Below are 20593 nucleotides of genomic sequence, written 5' to 3'. Positions count from 1 at the left end.
TGTCTTTGATGTTTGGATATATCTGTAAATCGTTTATTAGCAAAGGATCCAGGTTGTACATTATAGGTAAAAACCAAGAGTGACTCTCACGAAATTTTCCAACCGATCCATTGATCCACAGGGGCAGTTAGCTGCTTCTAAATCGCGCAACCTGAATGGAGGAAAAACCCCGGAATTAACACCGGAAATTCGACAAATGCAGCACAAGAGGGGAAGACATCTTGACTCTAGAATCGAGTGGCTGATTTTGCATATACCCTTGCTGAGGCGAAAACAATCCCAAATCCCGGAGTATAAGTTGAGCCAGCATGGTCGATTCAGTTCCACTCGCCATCGCAGTCCCAGCGGTGCATTGGCTGAAATGGCACGCATCCTCAATTGCTTGCTCCTTCTTCTAGCCTGCCTCGGCACTTCAATTCAAGCAAAAGACCAAGATGTTTCCCGATGGCCCCTCCAAGACAACGGACTAAACAAAGTGGTTGAATGGGACCACTACAGCTTCCAAATCAACAACCAACGCATCTTCATCTTCTCCGGCGAATTCCACTACTGGCGCATCCCAGTCCCAGAATTATGGCGCGACATCCTGGAAAAGATCAAAGCGGCAGGCTTCACAGCCTTCGCCTTCTACTCCAGCTGGGCCTACCACGCCCCAAACAACGCAACAATCGACTTCACGACCGGCGCTCATGATATCACTCCCATCTTCAGCCTCGCTAAAGAACTCGGTCTCTACATCATCGTCCGTCCAGGTCCCTATGTCAACGCCGAAGCCAGTGCTGGCGGTTTCCCATTGTGGTTGACAACCGGCGACTACGGCACGCTGCGCAATAATGATACCCGCTATACAAAGGCCTGGACACCTTATTTCACTAAGATGTCTGAGATCACTAGTAAATACCAGGTTACTGATGGACATAACTCGATTGTGTATCAGATTGAGAATGAGTATGGGAATCAGTGGGAGAGTAGTGCTTCTCTGCGTGTGCCTAATGAAACTGCTATTCATTATATGGAATTGTTAGAAGCTAATGCCCGTGCTAATGGCATTACCATTCCTCTCACGGCGAATGATCCCAACATGAATTCTCACTCGTGGGGAAGTGACTGGTCGAATGAGGGTGGGAACGTTGATGTTGCAGGTGTTGATTCTTACCCTTCGGTCTGTATCCATTGCTCTACACCAACAAGAGAAGAGAAAACGAAGTTGCTAACACGTCCCAGTGCTGGACCTGTGATCTGAGCCAATGCACCTCCACCAACGGCGCCTATGTCCCCTTCCAAGTCATGGACTATTACAGTTACTTTGAAGAATCCTCACCCAACCTGCCAAGCTTCATGCCCGAGTTCCAAGGCGGTTCCTACAATCCCTGGGGCGGACCGGAAGGCGGCTGCCCAGAAGACATCGGCGACGATTTCGCTAACCTCTTCTACCGCTGGAACATCGGCCAACGCGTCACAGCTATGAGTCTGTACATGCTTTTCGGCGGAACGAACTGGGGAGCCATTGCCGCGCCTGTTACTGCCAGTAGTTACGATTACTCTGCTCCAATTTCAGAGGACCGTTCGATTGGATCGAAGTACCATGAGACGAAGTTGCTCGCTCTGTTTACTCGCTCTGCGCGCGATCTTACCATGACTGATCTCATTGGAAATGGGACGCAGTATACGGATAATGCTGCGGTCAAGGCATTCGAGCTGAAGAATCCTGAGACAAGTGCTGGTTTCTATGCTACGTTCCATACCAACACTTCCCTCGCGACGAATGAGGCTTTCCATTTGAAGGTTAATACATCGGCTGGATTGCTGACTATCCCGAAACATGCCAGCTCTATTCGTTTGAATGGGCATCAGTCCAAGATTATTGTTACGGATTTCGCTTTCGGGGAGAAGAAGTTGCTTTACTCTACTGCTGAAGTTCTCACATATACCGTTTTCGACAAGACGCCTACTCTTGTGCTTTGGGTTCCTACTGGCGAGTCTGCTGAGTTCTCTATCAAGGGTGGGAAGAGCGGCTCTGTTAAGAAGTGCCAGGGTTGCTCGAGTGTTCAGTTTTATAAGGAGAATGGGGGTTTGACGGCTTCGCTTACTCAGGGTAAGGGGTCGACTGTTTTGGATGTTGATGGTGCGAGGGTTGTTGTGCTTGATCGGACATCGGCTTATGAGTTCTGGGCTCCTGCTCTCACTGATGATCCTCTCGTTCCGGAAACTAAGGCTGGTATGTATTTGCCTGTCAACTGTGATGTGTGAATGCTAATCAATGGTATAGTTCTTGTTCAAGGGCCTTACCTTGTTCGTGGAGCCAAGTTGACTGGTTCCAAGCTTGCTATCACCGGTGACATCGTCAATGCGACTACACTAGAAGTTTTTGCTCCCAAGGCTGTCAAGTCTGTCACTTGGAATGGAAAGTCGGTTAAAACGAAGTCGACTGAGTACGGCAGTCTCAAGGCCTCGCTTGATGCACCGGAATCAATCAAATTGCCATCGTTCTCCTCGTGGAAGGCAAAGGACAGTCTGCCTGAACGGTTCGCTGATTACGATGATTCAGGTGCGGCTTGGGTTGGTAAGTTACCCTTTTAGGCGAAAGTCACTGGCCAAATCATTCATACTCATCATTCCTAGATGCCAACCACATGACCACACTGAACCCTCGAACCCCGACATACTTGCCCGTTCTCTACGCAGACCAATACGGCTTCCATAATGGTGTCCGTCTCTGGCGCGGATACTTCAACGGAACAGCAACAGGGGCATTCATCAATGTGCAAGGAGGATCCGCCTTGTAAGTTCCACCCCACACCAAGTCCAACATGGCAACCAACTAACATCGAACCAGCGGCTGGTCCGCCTGGCTAAACGGCGTATTCCTGGGCTCCTACCTCGGCGACGCCAACACCGCCCAAGCAAACCTAACTCTCTCCTTTGCCAATGCAACCGTCAACAAAAAGGCCCCCAACGTTCTCCTCGTCGTCCACGATGACACAGGCCACGACGAAACAACTGGAGCCCTCAATCCGCGCGGAATCTTCGACGCCAGCCTCACTGGCTCCACGTCAGGCTTCACGCACTGGCGTCTGGCCGGCAACGCGGGAGGTGAATCAAACATTGACCCAGTCCGCGGCGCCTGGAATGAAGGTGGTCTCACTGGTGAGCGTGTTGGATGGCATTTACCCGATTTCGATGATTCAGCATGGAAAACCGCCTCTTCAAGCAAGAACAGCAAGGGAAAGAGTATCCTTTCCTTCGAGGGTGCCACAGTCCGTTTCTTCAGAACAACCATTGACCTTTCTCTCCCATCTGAACACGATATCTCGATTTCCTTCGTTCTCTCCACGCCATCGGGAACGACGAATCTATACCGTGCTCAGTTGTTCGTTAATGGGTATCAGTATGGTCGTTACAATCCCCACATTGGAAATCAGGTTGTGTACCCTGTTCCTGTTGGTATCTTGGATTATACTGGGAAGAATACTATTGCTGTTGCTGTTTGGGCGCAGAGTGAGGAGGGAGCTAAAATTGGTGTTGAGTGGCGGGTTGATTATGCCGCGGAGAGTTCGTTGGATGTTGCTTCCTCTAAGACTGGGGCATTGAGGCCAAGGTGGAGTGAGGAGAGGAAGAAGTATGCTTGATTTCGGGTTGTGATTAAAATGGAGAATGAGAGGGAATTCCTCTCAGTGGAATCATGTCTCAATTTGAACATATCATAAATATATAATCTTTGGATTGTATAAGTGATATAAACCATGCTTATGTAGGCTCCTGTATGGAGATTACTATGAAGTGTCATAAGAAAGCTGCTCCGTTCTATCTAGACAATCTAGTCCTATTCTTATAATATAGGTTCTGAGCATGATATGAAATAGGCTTGTCCTGCAACGAGACAAGCAACAATGAAACACAACCCAAGTTCTCCATAGACTATAGCCATAAGTCCACTTATACCAAGAACCGGAATCCACGACGACTCCCCTCACCAGGAACAGCCCCCTCAACCTCCTCACCGCGATCAAGCTTCTTATTAAGACGAACCAACATGAACCTCAGCACCGTAGCAGCAACAATGGCAATAAACGCCGTGGCGCAGTTGACAGACATGGCAGGCACTGTAATCAAAGTCAGCAATCAATCGCCCAAAAGGGTCAATTTCAAGAGCAACACATACCAAACCGCGGCTTATCACTATTGGGATACATGTAACTAGCATAGATACTGCTAGCATTGCTAACACAATTAATAGCCGCAAGCGCAGCAGCACGCTTAGCAGCCGGACGAGGCAAAGTATTCGAAATCCACCCAAGAGCAACAACATAGCCAGAATAGAACGACGGAACCATAAGCATCATGGAAAGATATCTTGGCGCCGTCCCCATCGTCGTGGCTGCAATGATGAATGCCACGACCGAGAGGTAGAGAGGCAATGTAACATGGAAATAGCGCTCGCCGGTTCGATCGGCGTGCCAGGCATTTGCGAACGCACAGAAGACGGCGAGACAGTATGGCGGGGCTGTGAGGAGGAGAGTCTCGATTTTGCCGTAGTTGAGTGTTTCGACGACTGTTGGGAAAAAGTTTGTCACGGAGGCTGAGGAGACGATGCAGAGGATCATCAGCATCAGCACCCAGGTTTTTATATCTGCGAAAGCGAGTTTGGCGCCGTGCAGGAAGGTCTGCTGTTCGCTGTCGACCCAGTCGTCTTCGCCGATATCTTCTTCGAGGCGCCAGACGGCGAGTTCTTTTTCTTCTTCGCTGAGCCAGCTGGTTGTTCGTGGGAAATTGGGCAGTACGAAGACTGCTGCGAAGGCGATGACGATGGTGATTGCGCCTTCGATTATGAAGAGCCAGCGCCAGGCGCGGAGACCCAGGACGTGGTCCATGTTGCTTGTTATTCCAGCTGCGATCAGGCCGGAGAATGCGCCTGAGAGGAGGGATCCTGAGTATAGGGCTGCGGTGCGGAAGCCTAATTCCTTGCGCGTGTACCAGGCGCTGAGGAAGTAGAGACAGCCGGGGAAGTAGGCCGCTTCGACGAAACCGAGGAAGAATCGGATTACTACCAGGCCGGCGTAGCTTGATGCTGCTGCTGTTGCTGTAGAGATTATTCCCCATAGCATCATTGCGGTTGGGAGGTAGAGGGCTGGTTTGCCAAATTTGTTCAGCATTAGGTTTGAAGGGATTTGCATTAGCAGGTAGCCGACGAAGAGGATGCTGACGCAGGTTGCGAATTGGTTTCCAACCAATCCCAGGTCTTCTTCCAGTCCTGCTAGGCGGGCTGAGGCGATGTTATTTCGGTCGAGGTAGTTGAGGATGTACATGAGGATGATCATGGGTAAGAGGCGGATATCGATCTTGCGGACGAGGGCTTTCTCTGCTTTGGTACGTTCTCCCGGTGTGAGAGTGGCCACCGAGGCCGGGGCTTCCTTTTGGGGGTTTGGCTTGTCGGCGTTGGCGATGACTTCGACATTGTTGGCATTTGCCTTGTCAACATCACCGACCTCGATGTCTGAGTTTCTGGGAGACATCATGGACCAATACTGCTCTAAGAGCAGGAGAAAGGCAAAAGAGAAAGATATGAGTAGTAAAACACCCAACTAACTCTCTGGAAGTATGGACAAAGTAAATAGCCAGATACCAGCGAATGCAAGGGGTATAAGAATGAAAGAAAAATGGCCGCAAGAAGGACAAACCCAATCTCGGCAGCAACTCGGGGTGACTTGCACCCTCAGACTACTTGACTCCGGAAGTATAAAGACATGTGGCGTGCATGGCCAATAGCCTGGAGCAAACACCGGGCTTGAGAGGGATGGGGGACTGGGGATCGGAGAGAGTCAAGACTGATCCCGGCTATGGCATTGCAACCTCGGTCTTGATAACGCCCCAGACCGGGCTCGATTCGCTCGGAAAGACGAGCTAGTCTGTTGAGGATAGGGTCATGCAACGCAGGGCCAATGGCTACGATACCCCGGCATAGAGTGGGGATCAAAGACTGGGGAAATGCAACCCCCAGATATAGCCCAATTGTACTTTTTGCGGGGGGGGGAGGGGGGGAGAGAATTGGAAACATGGGTTGATGAAGGAAAGATCACCCCGCGTGGGGGTTACCGCTTGTCTTGGTATCTAACCGTGTTGTTTGAGGCTTGACCTGTTGTAGGTAGCATCTCAGCCAGCGTGGGGGTCCTGGAACCGGACAATTATTCTCTTCGGGTTTGTTTCTGGAAGTTCAAGGCGATGGAGATGAATGGTTTCGACTGAGTTGGGAATGTTGGCATGGCATCTATGTTAACAGGAAGTATAAACCGACGAGCAACCGACATGATCCAGACCCAGACTACGAGTATGCTTTGCAGTCTAGGTGCATATTGGTATTTGTCATGGACTTCATTGTGAGCAGTCAGTCCAAATAGACAGCAATCAATGTAAAAATGAATTAATGTTATAGATGGTCAGATACTAACTTATTTTCATCTACTTATCCAAAGTTCAACTAACAAGATACATATACTTCCAGCACAGATCTCAAATCCAACCACCACGCATTCTATCAGAAGTATGCAAATACTCCCTTCAAATAAGGACTAACCCGTCGATCATGCCAATCACAGGCATGAATGACAGATCCCCCCGATGTTTTGCCGATATTTCGGTTTCCCGATCCCTTCATTCCTTTCGGGACCTTTCTTCATACCTTCTTCCTCCGATGTCTCGGGATATTCGTGCCAATTATCTTGGAATAGGCACCAGGAGGGTAAGAATCCTGCGACATTTTCTGTTTCTGTTTGGATTTGAGGTATGTATGTATCACACTTTTTTCATGGAGGGTATGGGTCTGGGGTAATTGTGCAAACATTATGTTTTGTGAAGTTTACACCAATACACACGGCAAATGGCAAACAGTAACTGATAGAGTATCTACATTACGTCTTGACTCGACTACAGTACAAATGGACGGAGAACAAGATCCATTGTCGATAGTCACCGAGATATCCGCCCATTAAAGACAATTACGAAACAAACGAGACAGAATGCAAACGAAATGCAAGAAAAGGCTCAGATGTGGATTTCAAAGTAGAGCTCAAGAGGATAGATATGAAAGGGCCCAGACATGACCATGACAGGAGAAACAATGTGCTAGAAGACAAGAGAAAGGAGAGAGAGGATGGAAAATGAAAAAGAGAAAAGAACTGCCCAGTACCCACGCTCCCAATATTCAATGACAATGATTCAGATGCACGATGCAGAAAGAGAGGAATGAAGTGAAATAGAAAAGGAAAAGGAAACAGTGAGGAACGAGGACTGCCACGCCGATTAGATGGCAGGAAGTTTCATTAGATCAAGATCACCAGGAGGCGAAGCTCGAGGTGAACAGTCCTGATATTGTTTTGGTGCTGGTACATGCAGTAGAGACCATTAAGATTCCAGAAAGCCGCACCGTTTTTTGTTTTGTTAGCGGGTTGCCGCCGAAGTACGATTGTTATGGTCAAATCGCTAGAGTGAATCCTTGGAATCAGTCAAGACCCGGTCGGACCATCTCATGCTCGCGAGAAAAAAAAGCATCAAACACCATTCGCCGGAATTAATGCATGTCTATGGATAGATGCGAGCTCGGTTGCTGCCTGAAATCGCTTGCTGGACAGTACCGAGCCATGCAAAGAAACTCCCGCCCAAAACTTAAATGAAGTGCGTGTAGATCTTGGAATTCTCATGAACTTCCATCTCCTGCGAGGTTGTTAGCATGCAATATAAGCAATATGTAATTGCACTCACCATTTTGAAGTTGTTGATCTCCTCCCGAATCTGCTGAGCAAGTAGGGGAGTGAGACGGTTGCACGTCGCAATCTCTCCACGACGGTCGTACTCGCCGCTAGGCCAGGTCTCGTGAAACTGAATGCGAGGGCTGAAGACAATATTTCTACCAGCAACACCTTGTGGGGTGATAGGTGCACTCTTGGCCTCGGAAGCCGAGAACCGCCCTGCGGTTGAGAGGAAGTAGTCCTCGCCGGCGATCTTGACGGAATCGGTCTGGTGAGCTGGGGAGCGAGCGGCCTCGTCGGGTGTGGGGGGAGCACTGGAGTGCGGCGAGTCACTGCCGTTGAGTGCATGTGAAGGCGACGAGACACCGAGGTCGGAGTGAGTTTCTATTACATGTTAGTATATCACTCAGGACACTGAGGATTGGAATACATACTTTTCAGAATACCCTTGTGGACAGCTTTCAGGATCTCCGCACGCTCGCGTTCTCCTCCCACGATGCTCTTACGCGACTGGGAGTTCTCGGATGCGGCTCGTTCCCGGACGGAAGTAGACCGTCGGACCTCAGAAGCGCCCTCAACTCTGGGGAAGACTGTACCTCCCCGGGGCATCTCCTGGGGATCTGGGTTGACAGCGACACTCTCCCTCTCCGCCTCAACGTTCACCACGGTGATCTGCGGGGGTGGAGTCTCGCCAGCGGGGGCCTCGACGGAGCCGATGCTGGCGACCGATTTCGGCCGGAACATGCCCACCAATGAACGGGTTGACCGTTTCATACCCTTGCCCATTTTACGAAGCATCATGGAAGCAGATGAGGCGGTGGATGAGACGGAGAGGTTGTCGGTAGATCCAGTGAAGAAGTGGCCTTGGTTGGAATAGATGCTGTTACCCAGTCCACTCAATTCCTGTTGCTCGGCAATTGCGGCCTGCTCAGGTCCCAGCTCTTCCTTCAGAGCTTCACGGCGCTCCTTCTCGAGCTGAATGGCTTCTCGCTTGGCGGCATTGGTTTGTGCAGAGTTTTTGAGGAGCTCAGACGCACTACCAAATGAGAAGGCCCGTCTCAGGCGTGATTTCCCGGGGCGCTTCGATTCATTTTTCAGATCATTGAGACGCTTCGCAGCGGGGGAATCTAATGGTGGTGTGGTTTTGCGTGTGTCGGGTTGAGGAGTAGTTTTGGGGGGTTCGGGTTCAGTTGAAACGGGTTGTGACAAAGGCGATGGCTTAGTCGTTCGTTTGTCGTCGGACTTTCCGGTCTTGCTTGTCGCAGAGCTGGAGTCTGGCGTGCCCTCACGGGTCTGCATAAAACGTTAGTAGGGGTTCGTTTACACTGCTGCGGGCGAATATTCCTACCGAGGAAGTCGATGATTGGGCCGAGTGATTACTACCGAGGCTGTCCCGGTGAGAGTGTGAAGACACTGGCCGTTGGTTGGTGTTGGTGTTGGTGTCAAAAGCAATGAAATCGTAGGGCCCTGAGGCAGGTCTCGATGCAGGTCCCGATGCAGGTCCCGATGCAGATCCCGATGCAGGTCCAGTTGCAGTCGACTGGAGGTCTAGTTGCAGGTTTGGATACGCAGAGGAGTCCATATTGCCCAAGCTTCGACGCCGATAACGTTCAGGTTGTGTTCTCTCGCCATGTGACACATCATCTACACTGGCAACTCGACTGTGCATGCTCGGTCGAGGCACGGTTGGAGTGCTGTGATCATCAACCACCACGGTCGGAACTGGAGCAGAAGTAGCAGCCGATGCGGCGGCTTCAGCCCGTTGGTTGGCACGTCGATACCGGTTCGGAGAGGGCTTGGGAGAGTTTATGTTCATAACGGAAGGGGGAGGGAGGTTGGCGGTGGATAGGGGGCGGAGCGGCTGATCGCTCCTCGGTTGCCTCGAGGGAAGTGCACTGTCGTCCTTGGAAACATGGGAACGGAAGGAAGAATTGGAAGAAGAGGAATTCGATACAGAGCCAGCTGCAGTATGGGGGTTTCGGGGGGTGGCGTATGCCTGATTCCCGGGGACTTGGGGAGAGGTAGGGGTGGAAAAGGTGCGATGTTCTGGGCGGAGATGGGGGGACCACGACTGGCGGTTTTGGGAAGATTGCCCCAGGTTCGGATAGGCGTATGGAGCCACTACCGGATGTCCTGCTCGATAGTTCCCAGAATTGCCATTGAATGAAGTCCAAGACATGCTCTGGATGTGCGAGGCCTGATTTTGGCTGAAAGTGCCGGAAGAAGAGGAAGGACGCGTCTGGAGCACAGGTACCGTACTACTTTGCGGAATCGTCTGAACCAACGCGGCCATATTGTACTCTCCACCAGTATGTCAAGGAATCACGAATCACGTCCGGGAGGCGTGATCGAGGAGACAGGAAAAGACCCGAAGGAAAAGGTGATCTCGTCAAAGGGGAACCGAAGGAACAGGATGCTACCATCAAGAGAGCTGTCAGAAAAGAGAAGGGAAAAAAAAGAACGTTGACAGGTGGAGATCAAAGAGAAAAGGGATGCAGGATGAAGACCGACCGCGTCAGCCAAGGGGCCATACCTGTAACGACATAAATAGTGGTACAACGATTAAAATAAAAAAAAGGACGCTGGAGATGCAGAAGGAAACTCGAAACCAGACGAGGAAGAAACGAAAGTCAGGCTAGAAAGCCATGAGAGGGAAGAAAAGTGAAGGGGGAAGGGGGAAAATAGGAGGGGTCTGAGGTTGAAGATTAGGGGGATGGATCGGGAATTACGGGCAAAACATGCGTTATATCGATTACTAGTCCTGTACAGAGTATTGCTTTATTTATCCAGTTCTATTCATTCTATTTTATTCTATGATATGTATTCTATGTTTTGTTTCTCTAGATGTTGGATGTTCTTTGATCAGGGGCCATACCACATCCCTTCACTGTATTAGACATAAAGTCTCTTGAGTCAGTGCACTGTATTGTATATTCCTGCACCGTGTGCACATGCGTTAGTCTAAGAACGTGGAGGAGAAGAGTCCGATCGGGCTAGCACTGCAGCCAAGTGCAACTTTCCAGCACGCCACGTCTGCCAATTTGAAAGATAAAGGTGGGAATGGATAACTTCTATGTCCATACCCCGTAGCTGTATAATGTTCGTGGGATATCTGGAGAACTGTTGAACCTTGGAACTTGGAATAGGGCACGGCCGAACAGAACCACGGTTCAGTTAATCCATGGCCGGTGCATCTGAGACACATATCTATCTTGACCACTAACGTCGCATGAGGCTCATATTCTCTAGTAGCTGACCGGTGCACAATATCTGACTGACCTTACTAGTGTACTATGACGACTCGCTCACTTTGCCCTTGACGTGCGAGTTCGGGGCTTATCGGTGCCATCCGAGTACTGCGATTGTACTCCTATAACTGATCTGTACGGAATAACTTATATGCACACTGTACTGTACTATATGCACAGTCTTATCTATCTCCACGTCCCCTCTCGATCCACAGAGTTCCCGCGTGATCGACACACGCCAAACCCGTTCAGCAGGCTGTGCTTCACATATAATTCTCTCGCATCCATATCCAATCAAAGAACCATCAGTTTGCCGATCGCGGCTCATTTGTACGTTTTACACTTATACTTACAATTACAACAATATGTATATGCATCCTTAAACATCATACCATGAATGGAGACTCGGCATGATAGACCCATCCGGCATTAGCGCGCTGTTAGATTGCATAAGTCAAGCAAATCATCAATCCGCCATCCTTGGTTTCATTACCCCAGTACAAATGCCTGTGCGTAGACTATGTTCCATTTTCCCTTCCCCTTTTTGTCTCTGGGCGTGTGCACGGAGCTATGTGGCTGATCCAGGGGGTTACTAGGATACATAAAGAAAGGGAAATGAAATGCAATGGAACTGCGGAGAAATTGGCTCACACGTGGAGTTGAGTGCGCTGATCCTGTCTACGGTGTTGATTGTCCTGTAGGGATTTCCAAATCCCGAGTCTCATGGTTAGATGCTCTTCCCGCCTATTCGTGCGGATCTTACTCCGGACTGTTAATGCACATGTGCTTCCAAAGTACAAGCTTGGTTTTTTCAGGCTGCACCATTAGTACCTACAGTAGCATGGTATTGGCATACATGGCACACTAAATTTCGCAAGGTACATTTTCTGCGGGGAATTGTGGAGCCTCGCTTGTGCCATCATACCATCAACGGCAGTTAGAACTTTTAGCAGATCTCATTTACTATTGAAGACTTTGAATGTAAAGAGTTTGGTTCCGGCTGTTTGGGCTTAGTTTCGAGTTCGAGAGGCATTTCCTGGATCGGATTTATCTGATACACTCGAGCCGCGGTGGATAACTTACATCTTGAGAGTTCTTCTTTGAAACGCTCCCCACTAGATTTCATGATCGACTCATTGCTAATTCAGAGGTCAATTAGTGTTGTGGTATTTGCTCGACTCTACGATACATATATTTGGGAAGAGCCTAGGTACTAGAGTATTTAAGCACGAAGGCTCATCTGTAGGACTACCGATGAAAATTTTCACGTACAGTGTAGACCTCAAGCCTGGTGGATACGAATCTTGAAACTTATACGAGCTGCCCCAAGTATGCGAAGAATTCGTATTTCACACCAATTGCCCTATCCATATACCCGGTGAGGAACTACGGACACAATCTTAAAGCTACACCAATTATGACAGACACAGGGGTATAAGTAATTCTATTCTTTTTTCCTTGTCATGAACACATATCGAAAGAACTAAATCAAAGCCCAAGGAAGTCACCCGGAACATCTACTGTATGTAATATTCAGTAATCATAGCTCGTCCTGGTCATCCTCGAAATCGTCATCCATGTCATCATCAAGACCCTCGAAGACCATGAACTTTTCATTCTTGGCGTCCGTCTCATCAGGAACAACGTTTCCATCTTGAACCTCGCAGTCCTTCAGCACACATTCGCTGCCGATCTTGGCTCGTCGGCCGATAATGCATCCTGTAAGAACTGCCCGCGGTCCAACGGTGACTCCGTCCATCACCACACAACGGGTCAATCGGGCACCGCTGGAGATGTGGGAGTTTGCTCCGATCACACTCTCCTTGACTACGCACTTCTCCTCGATTGTGACGTTCATGTCAAGGAGACAGTCGCTCTTTGTGACAGTGCAGCGCTGGGCAACACCAGCCGGGTAGGAGACCTTGTGGTTGTGGGCGAAAGCAGAGGCGGACGAACGACCGACTTCCTCGGTAGATTCTAGCTTGGCAAGGCGGAGAGAAGTGGATAAGAGCATAGCTGACGAATCGACACGTCGGACAAAGGGCGCTGAGCCTCTCTGGACATACGCAAGCATGGGTGGCAAAGAGCTAGCCTTCAAGCTTTGAGATGCTGTCGGAGCCTTGACGCGAGAAGCGTATTGGGGTTCTGAATTCCGTGTTGACTCGGCGATGGCCGATGTGGCCTTGGTAGTGCTCATGCTCTGTAGATCGATTTCCTCCTCGAGTGATTCGCCGTCGTGGCTTGCGTCCTCACCGGAGGGTAGAGAGTGACCCTGTCGCTGGAAAATCTCGTTCATCTTTAGTTTGGCGCCGAGTCCTTCTTGCCACTCGGCCTTGGCCCACCAGCCAACTAGATCCTCACTGACGGACTGGAATTTTTCGTTCAGACGGGCAAAATCCTTAACCCAGTAAGGTAGGACGTAGAGGTGTGCATCGCGGTAGCTAGACAACATCTTAACCTGTGCGTGCTTGTCCACGAGGGAATGACGCACAAGAAATCCCTTGTCGTTTTCCATCTTTTCCTTCAGTGTTGACATTGGCATAGACATGACCAGCTTGGAGAGGTCTTCGGTGTGTCCGGCGGGGGCTTCGTCCTTCTCCAATGGTGCGATGGCCACAAAGTCAGTAGCCTCACCCTTGACGCTCTCCTCACGTCCTTGCGTCTGATAGAAGACACTTAGACCACCGCGGCGTCCACCCTGTTCACCACCAGGCCCCGAGCTCGTGGGGCCATGCGCATTGCGCCCTTCCCGAACTGTGCTGCTGCCGCCGAGAGCGCTCTGGAAGATCATCCACGACTCCAACAAAGTCTCGCCGGGGATTTCGCAGATAAGATCACAGGGAAGAAGAAGGAAGTCGGACTTGATGCAGTTTTGAACTTCGGGGAGGCGGAGCAGTTCTGCGGTTCCGGTTGTCATGTCTAGGTCCTTGGGGGCAATGACTGAGGGCGAGGGCGAGGGTATCGAGGTAAGGTGAGGGTTTTGTCGCAGAGCAGCCTGGAGAGGTGCGAGGGACGAAGGAGGAGTGACCAATATGATATCTATCAAGGTTAGTCTTTCATCGCCCAGCGATCAGAGGAAGCTCGTACCAGTAATTCCCATGCGTTTGCAGAAGTCGATAGTATAGAAGATCATGGGCCGATTGGCGACTGGAATAAGACATTTTGGGTACCTTTACCACCATATGTTAGCGAGAATTGCGCGGTATGGACAAAATATTTGAGATACTGACTCTTCGGGATTTGAAGTGAAGGTGTTGAGCGAGACACCGGGGCCACAAAGGACCAGGGCTTGAAACCCAGTGTGGGGTACTGGAAGAGGCATTTCTTTTCAGTTCAGACCGTACACCTCATACACCTGGGGTCTTGAGAAGTTATGAGGGCGAGCTATGCGAAGTGTCGAAGCGTGAATCACATAGTGGGACAAATTATCTGCCCGGTTGACCCGCCTTTGATTCTGCCGGTACTATCAGACAAGAAGTAAATCATTACTTTGACCGGAAATTGTGTTTACTTCTCCTAAGACCTTATAGCCGGTAGTAGCCTACTAATTACAATTATTAACCAAAGCAGCTACACCCAGCTTAAACTAGGCTTTGCAGCTTCATTTGACTACCAGAAATGATGTTGTACTGGTACGTTTATAATAGGCGGTGTGTGCAATCTGCGAGCGGTGAAATATAGAGACTAGAAAATGAAGTCTTCTCCAGATACCTGTCTGATGATATCAAGCATTTAAAGCGAAAATGACCTATTTAGCAGAGTACTCAATTGGCCTGTGTGATTGTCTACCGCATGTTCCAGGGCTAAGATTACATAATCCCAGCCCCGGGTCAGCCCCCAGATTTATCGGACGCAAACAGGACAAACAGGAGTAAACACCGCGGTAATGCTCACCAGCCACATGTTTCTGGGCTCCGAGGGCCAGGGACTTCATCCTTCCATCCCCTTTCCCCACCCTTTTCTTTATCACAAATGATATGCGACCTGCAAGTCATTGCGATCCCGATTAATTGATGTGCCACCTCTAATCTACACCGCAATGTCTTTCCCCCAGGATCCTCGGCAGCGCCGCGGCGGAGCCGGGAGAGGCTTCAGCTCAACCGGCGGACGAACTGCCATGGGATATTGGTTACCCTTGGCCTTGACCGCTGGAATTGCAACTATCAGCATTGCCGCTTGGATCTGGAGCGAACGAAACGACGATGACGACGAAGACGATCAACCCCACGACGGCGATGTCCCTTATCCTCCCCCTTCTGTTCCGAGCAGTGACTTCCCCCCACCTGCATATGGCGCTGGAGATTATGCACGAGGTACAGGTGCAGAAGTGCTCCCCGGTGATGCTTCGTATGACCATGGTATGATGGCGCGCATGCAGGGCGCTCTGCGCCGCACCCCAAGTCCTCAGCAAATCTTCGATGGCGCCAGCAAGAGAGTTGTAGCAGGTGTTACTGCTGCAGGAGCTTTCGTTGGTGGTGCCCTCACCTCTATTCGCGAAGAGAACAAAGGCGACTTCGAGGACCACTCCAGATGGTCGGAAGAAGCTCAAAATAGAGCTCATGAGAGGAGTCAACAAGCAGCAGTCGCGCCAACTATGAGTGGTGGATTGCCTAGTCGTGGAGTCAATGCAGGCCAGTCCTTCGAGAAGAAGAAGAAGACTGTTGCGATTGTTGTTTCCTCGCTTTCGCCGGCTGAATCCGATGACTATGCCTCTGAGCATGCAGTAAGCTTATCCACCCGTAATATTTACCCAAGCTTTTCTGACAAACACAGTCTATCCTCTCACATCTTCCTGAACACATTGACTTGGAAACCTCCAAGGTATTCATTTTGATCTACGCTCCGGACTTGAAACACGCTATCAAGCAGGGAGGCTCCTCTGGGCCCACGCTCTCTCTCGCCTCGTCTTATTCGAATATTGCCACGGAAGAAGCTGCTTCTTCTGGAGAACTGGCCTCCGGCGAATTGGCTGCCGTCGAACCTCGCGAAGATGGCTTGGAGGGCACAAGCCACTTCTTCAAGACACTCTACACACAGGCCCAAGCGCTGGTTGAGAAGGAGACTATGATCATGCCCTTCAGCACAGCTAGTGGATATGTGCACCTCGTCCGACACCTGTCTCCCGATCTTGTCTATGTTCAGGAGTCTCTGACCGGCAATGAAGGCGATGCAGTCCAGCACATCTCTGGATGGGTTCGCCAGGTCATTGTTGTGGTTGGGGACGAGGGTGGCCGAGGTGGGCTCATCGACAGCGATGATGAGTCTGCTCTTGGTGAGAAGGGAGAGAAATGGTGGCAGAAAGAAGGCACAACAGGCATCGGTAAACGTATTGACGTCGTCGATGTCCTCCGAGTAGGCGATGACTGGCGACGACGCGTGCGTGATCTGGACTAGATTCCGAATCGTTGCCCCATGACTTTGATGTTGTTGATGTTGATATTTGATTTTTATTTTCCATGTGTATACCTGTTTCTCTACTGCCCTGATGATTGATTGACCCTATTCCCCTGTTTGATTGTTCTACTTGGATTTGATATGTTTGTTTTCTGACAGCATAGAGCTTTATTGTCACGTGCGGCAATAAAGATATCTCACAGAATTAATTTGTTTTTCCTTGACTTCAATAGACCATTCATAAGCATTATTCTGTTGAGCTGTATCCCAGCAATAACAGAAACTCACGGAAACAACCTCAGTATTGATCTCATTCATGTTGATCGTATGTTAGGGCAGAGCTGCTAGTCCTATTGCGGGAAGCTTCACGTGACTTATTGTCACCGCGGCTTGGCATCATTCACCTCCCTCTGTAAGACCTCGCCCAGCGTCTTCTCCGAGCCTACCCCTTCCCAGCAGCATTATCGGGGCGCTTTCATTCTTTCATTCTTTTTACCCATCTGGCTTGTCTCGGCCAACATTTTCGCATTGATTCCAGCTGTGCTGGTGACCGGTGCTACCCTATCTATCCCCACATGTCTCGCGCATCGACCCTAGTCATTTCCCGGCTTCCATTCAACATCATCAGATCGGCATCCCGATCAGTCGCATTCCTAAACTACTAGTCATACCGAATTTGCGCAACCGGTACAGACGACATGGCGACTGCAATTTCCAAACCGACCTCTCATACCCCGAAGATGAAGCGGCCGCCCCCGCCTTTCGGCCAGGCCGCGGTCAACGGGGTCAAGGGCCAACAACTTTCATCCTCACCCACCTCCGCCTCTAAACGTCCTCCGACAAGCGCTTCTGTAAACGCGAATTCCAACTTCACAAATGGCGCCGCCAATGTGGCGAGTTCGCTCAAAGGCCCCCTTAACCGGACCCGGAACCAGTCGCAAAGGCCCGTTGATCAGCTCTCGCGATCTGGCCGGCCAATCACGAGAACAGCTATGATGGACCAAGCTCACAGGGTTGGGAAAAAGGCACCAGAACCATATGGTAAGAAATTGCGCGCTGTCTGCAATGGCAATGGCAACGCGCGAACGCTAACTCGCCCGGCATAGTGAAAACTACATCATACATCCTTAAGAAATATTCAAAGTCCCCTCCATCTCTTATTGTCCATTTGCATCCCACACATTTTCGATTTGAGCAGCAAGATGGCAGCTTCCCCTACAACTCCGAGATGAAAGTCATCATTGAACACATTCGCGCTGGAACTGTTCCACATGATCTGATCGAGGAGCTATTACGAGGCGGAGTGCAGTTCTACGAAGGTAGCTTCGGCAGTGATTACTTGCCAACTGATTCTTTGCTAATGTTTCTTAGGCTGCCTCATCGTCCGCGTTATTGATCACAAATCCGTCTCCGCGCAAGCAAGGAAGACCTCCGCGTCATCAACCACCGAAAATAATACGCCTTTCTCTCTTCACAATTACAACGAGCACGTCACACCATCGGCCTACGTTCCATACCCGAAGCAGAATCATCTCACCTCCGATGCACAAGGCGCGAAGACCGATGGAACGCCAGCTCCAAACCAACAAGATGGCCAGGCTGCAAGTGAACAGGAAGGTCAGAACGGCACTCAATCGCAAAAAAGTCCTCCGTCTAAGCCTCGAGTGTTTACTACCGTGCTTCATCCAACCGCGCGAACTTTGCAAGCGGAATTGACACTGCTTGTCACGACTCCTGACCCAAGAGCCAACAAGGTAAACCAACAGGCCTCTTACGCGACAACCCAAGGAGGCCTGCAGGCAGATCGTGGACAAAGTGCGAAGAGACAGAGGACTATTGTTGCACCGGAAGATCTCGTCGAGTGCGAATCCAAGATGATCCAGGCGATGGCTCCCCCACTTTTCTTGGAACCTGTGCATAGCCTGGATGGTGCACAGGGATTACTCAAGTTCCTTGAAAGTCCATTGCATTGCGATCCGCCACCTTCGCCCAAGCGCCGCAAGAGAACCATCGCCGAACTTGCCGCAGACGAGGCATTGGCAGCCGAAGAAGAGAGATTCATGCTCATTATGGACGAGCGTTTGGAACCTACAGCTTCTGGTACTGGTGCGTCGAAGGCAGCTGTTGTGGATGACACTGGTGGCGTGGCACCATTCGAGCCCCGATTCTCTCGATTCAAGACGATCGAAACTATTCGCATGCAGCATGAGGAGAAGGCCAAGCGCGAACACGAAATCAAGTTGAAGCAAGAGCTGGCAAAGAGACAGCAGCAAGAACAGGAGCGAGATCGACGCCGCGTGGTCGAGCAGCGACAAGCCGATGAACACGCAAAAGAGGAAGCTCGCAGACAGCAACTGGCCGCCCAACAGGCACAGGCTCAACTCGCTGCACAGCAATCAAACAGACATGTTATGGCTCAAGCCAATGGCATGAACCAAGGACAGCAGTCTTCGCCTGTTGTACGCAACCAAACTCCGCACGTCACTTCTTCGCCCCTCGTTGGCAACACCATGCCGGCACAGGCCGTCCAGATGACCATGTCTCAGTCTGGATCTGGCAGTCCGCCACGACCACCATCTGCCTTGCAACATGCGCACCCCATGGGTCACCCGATGGCCCCTTCGCGAAGTCAACAAGGTCCAAGTCGACACGGCACTCCCCAGATGACCCAGGGTACGCCGGCCATGTCGCACGCAACTCCCATTATGCGCAACGTGACACCGACCCAGCGGATGAATCATGGTAGCCCCAATCACCCGAACATGGCTCAGACCCCAATGATGAACCAGGGCATGGGTATCACACCACAGATGAACGGCGCAAACATGCAACACCTTAATCCACACCAACAGCAGCTCATGTTGCAACAGCGACAGCAGCAGTTGCTCGCACAGGGACATCTTGGCCAAAACCAAATTACGCCTCAGCAATTCGCCCAAATGCAAGCCAATGCTCAGGCCAACGCGCATGCGCAGCACAACATTCAATCGCATCAACAAATGCTACAGGCTCAGCAACACCAGCAACAACAACAACAAAACAATCAAAATGCCCAGAAAGTTCCCCCGCAGAATCAGCAAGCATACCAAGCTGAACTTATGCGTGCTCAATATGCGCAGATGCAAATGGCCAAGCAACAAGGCCAGCACGCACAAATGCAAGGCCAGCAAAACCAGCCACAGCAGGCTAGATCGCAAATGACAGCCCAGCAACAGCAAATGCTAATGGCCGCCGCTCAAGCAAATGGTGGCCAACCTCCCCAAACCCAGCAGGCCATGCAACAACGATATGCCACGCTCTACCAACAGCGACTGCTTCGCCTTCGACAAGACATGTCGCAGCGACTTTTGCCACAGTTTGGCCCACCGAGCCAGTATCCACCCAACATTGCTCAACAATACACCGCCGGACTGGAAAAGACTGCCAAAGCATGGATTCAAGAACTGATCCGACGAGAGAGAGAAGGTATACCGATCGGTCAACAAGGTCAACCAGGCCAGCCAGGTCAGCAACGGATGAACCCGAACCAGGCTGCTATAATGCAAGCTCAGCAGGCTCAGGCTGCCCAACAAATGCAACAACAAAATTCGATGCACGGCATGAATATGAACAATTGATGCCAGTCCGACTGCTGGCATTAATCGCACAACTAACATACAAGATTGATGATACCCGGTATGGCAGAGACAGATTTGCAATTTACTCGATGGACAATATGGCGCAAGACTGATTCACGTTTTGACATTTACGCGGCCATGTGACTGGCTGTTAACAGCTTGATTTGCAAATTATCGCTGTTTAATATTGCCTTTTTGAAATTTTCCTGCACTTTCTATTTATTATTATCGTCCTTTTCATATGGGTTTTGGAGATTTGTACAGGAGCCTGGCATCGTGGAGATGAAAGGTCGGCGTCTTGCAATTTTTTTTTCTTCATTTCTGCGATTTGTACTATCTGGGCACGGTTTCGGCGGGAAAACTGGGATTTATCAGACTCGATACCATTCTGTACAGGAGTTTCTTTTCTTTTCTATGAGTCTGGGGGCTTGGAATAATCTTTGTGGAAATTTTACAATGCAATGACAAAATGCAAGAACTGTTTCACTGTTCCTTCGAATTGCGAAGATAACGTGCGTAGTTATCAGTCGCAGGCTACGAGTATGCTTTGAGATTATTTATACGACTTGCTAATCGGATCACGGAAATGAAG

At 50.3% G+C, this 20593-nt stretch overlaps 6 protein-coding genes across 6 annotated transcripts; 3 read left to right on the top strand and 3 right to left on the bottom strand.

The window, feature by feature from the left end:
* Positions 1 to 361: 361 nt before the first annotated feature.
* N7508_002848 (glycoside hydrolase family 35 protein) lies at positions 362 to 3629 on the top strand (the record flags this gene model as incomplete). Its single annotated transcript, XM_058460914.1, has 5 exons — positions 362 to 1162; positions 1225 to 2218; positions 2270 to 2563; positions 2623 to 2782; positions 2837 to 3629. 5 exons carry the CDS (start codon positions 362 to 364, stop codon positions 3627 to 3629), a joined length of 3042 nt encoding a protein of 1013 aa, XP_058321491.1.
* Positions 3630 to 3936: 307 nt separating this feature from the next.
* On the bottom strand, positions 3937 to 5513 carry N7508_002847 (putative MFS transporter; the record flags this gene model as incomplete). Its single annotated transcript, XM_058460913.1, has 2 exons — positions 3937 to 4103; positions 4163 to 5513. 2 exons carry the CDS (start codon positions 5511 to 5513, stop codon positions 3937 to 3939), a joined length of 1518 nt encoding a protein of 505 aa, XP_058321490.1.
* A 2146-nt stretch (positions 5514 to 7659) lies between these two features.
* Positions 7660 to 10035, bottom strand: N7508_002846 (uncharacterized protein; the record flags this gene model as incomplete). The annotated part of the gene is made up of 4 exons (XM_058460912.1): positions 7660 to 7707; positions 7756 to 8126; positions 8177 to 9035; positions 9091 to 10035. 4 exons carry the CDS (start codon positions 10033 to 10035, stop codon positions 7660 to 7662), a joined length of 2223 nt encoding a protein of 740 aa, XP_058321489.1.
* A 2495-nt stretch (positions 10036 to 12530) lies between these two features.
* Positions 12531 to 14312, bottom strand: N7508_002845 (translation initiation factor eIF2B subunit gamma; the record flags this gene model as incomplete). The annotated part of the gene is made up of 3 exons (XM_058460911.1): positions 12531 to 14029; positions 14078 to 14160; positions 14221 to 14312. 3 exons carry the CDS (start codon positions 14310 to 14312, stop codon positions 12531 to 12533), a joined length of 1674 nt encoding a protein of 557 aa, XP_058321488.1.
* Positions 14313 to 15029: 717 nt separating this feature from the next.
* Positions 15030 to 16384, top strand: N7508_002844 (uncharacterized protein; the record flags this gene model as incomplete). Its single annotated transcript, XM_058460910.1, has 2 exons — positions 15030 to 15713; positions 15764 to 16384. 2 exons carry the CDS (start codon positions 15030 to 15032, stop codon positions 16382 to 16384), a joined length of 1305 nt encoding a protein of 434 aa, XP_058321487.1.
* Positions 16385 to 17082: 698 nt separating this feature from the next.
* On the top strand, positions 17083 to 20001 carry N7508_002843 (uncharacterized protein; the record flags this gene model as incomplete). The annotated part of the gene is made up of 3 exons (XM_058460909.1): positions 17083 to 17425; positions 17491 to 17703; positions 17756 to 20001. 3 exons carry the CDS (start codon positions 17083 to 17085, stop codon positions 19999 to 20001), a joined length of 2802 nt encoding a protein of 933 aa, XP_058321486.1.
* Positions 20002 to 20593: the final 592 nt, after the last annotated feature.

This window comes from Penicillium antarcticum (assembly GCF_028974205.1).
Source record: "Penicillium antarcticum strain IBT 31339 chromosome Unknown utg000003l_segment0_segment0, whole genome shotgun sequence".
In the NCBI taxonomy this organism is placed as follows: Eukaryota; Fungi; Ascomycota; class Eurotiomycetes; order Eurotiales; family Aspergillaceae; genus Penicillium; species Penicillium antarcticum.
This window is presented reverse-complemented; position numbering and strand designations above follow the sequence as displayed.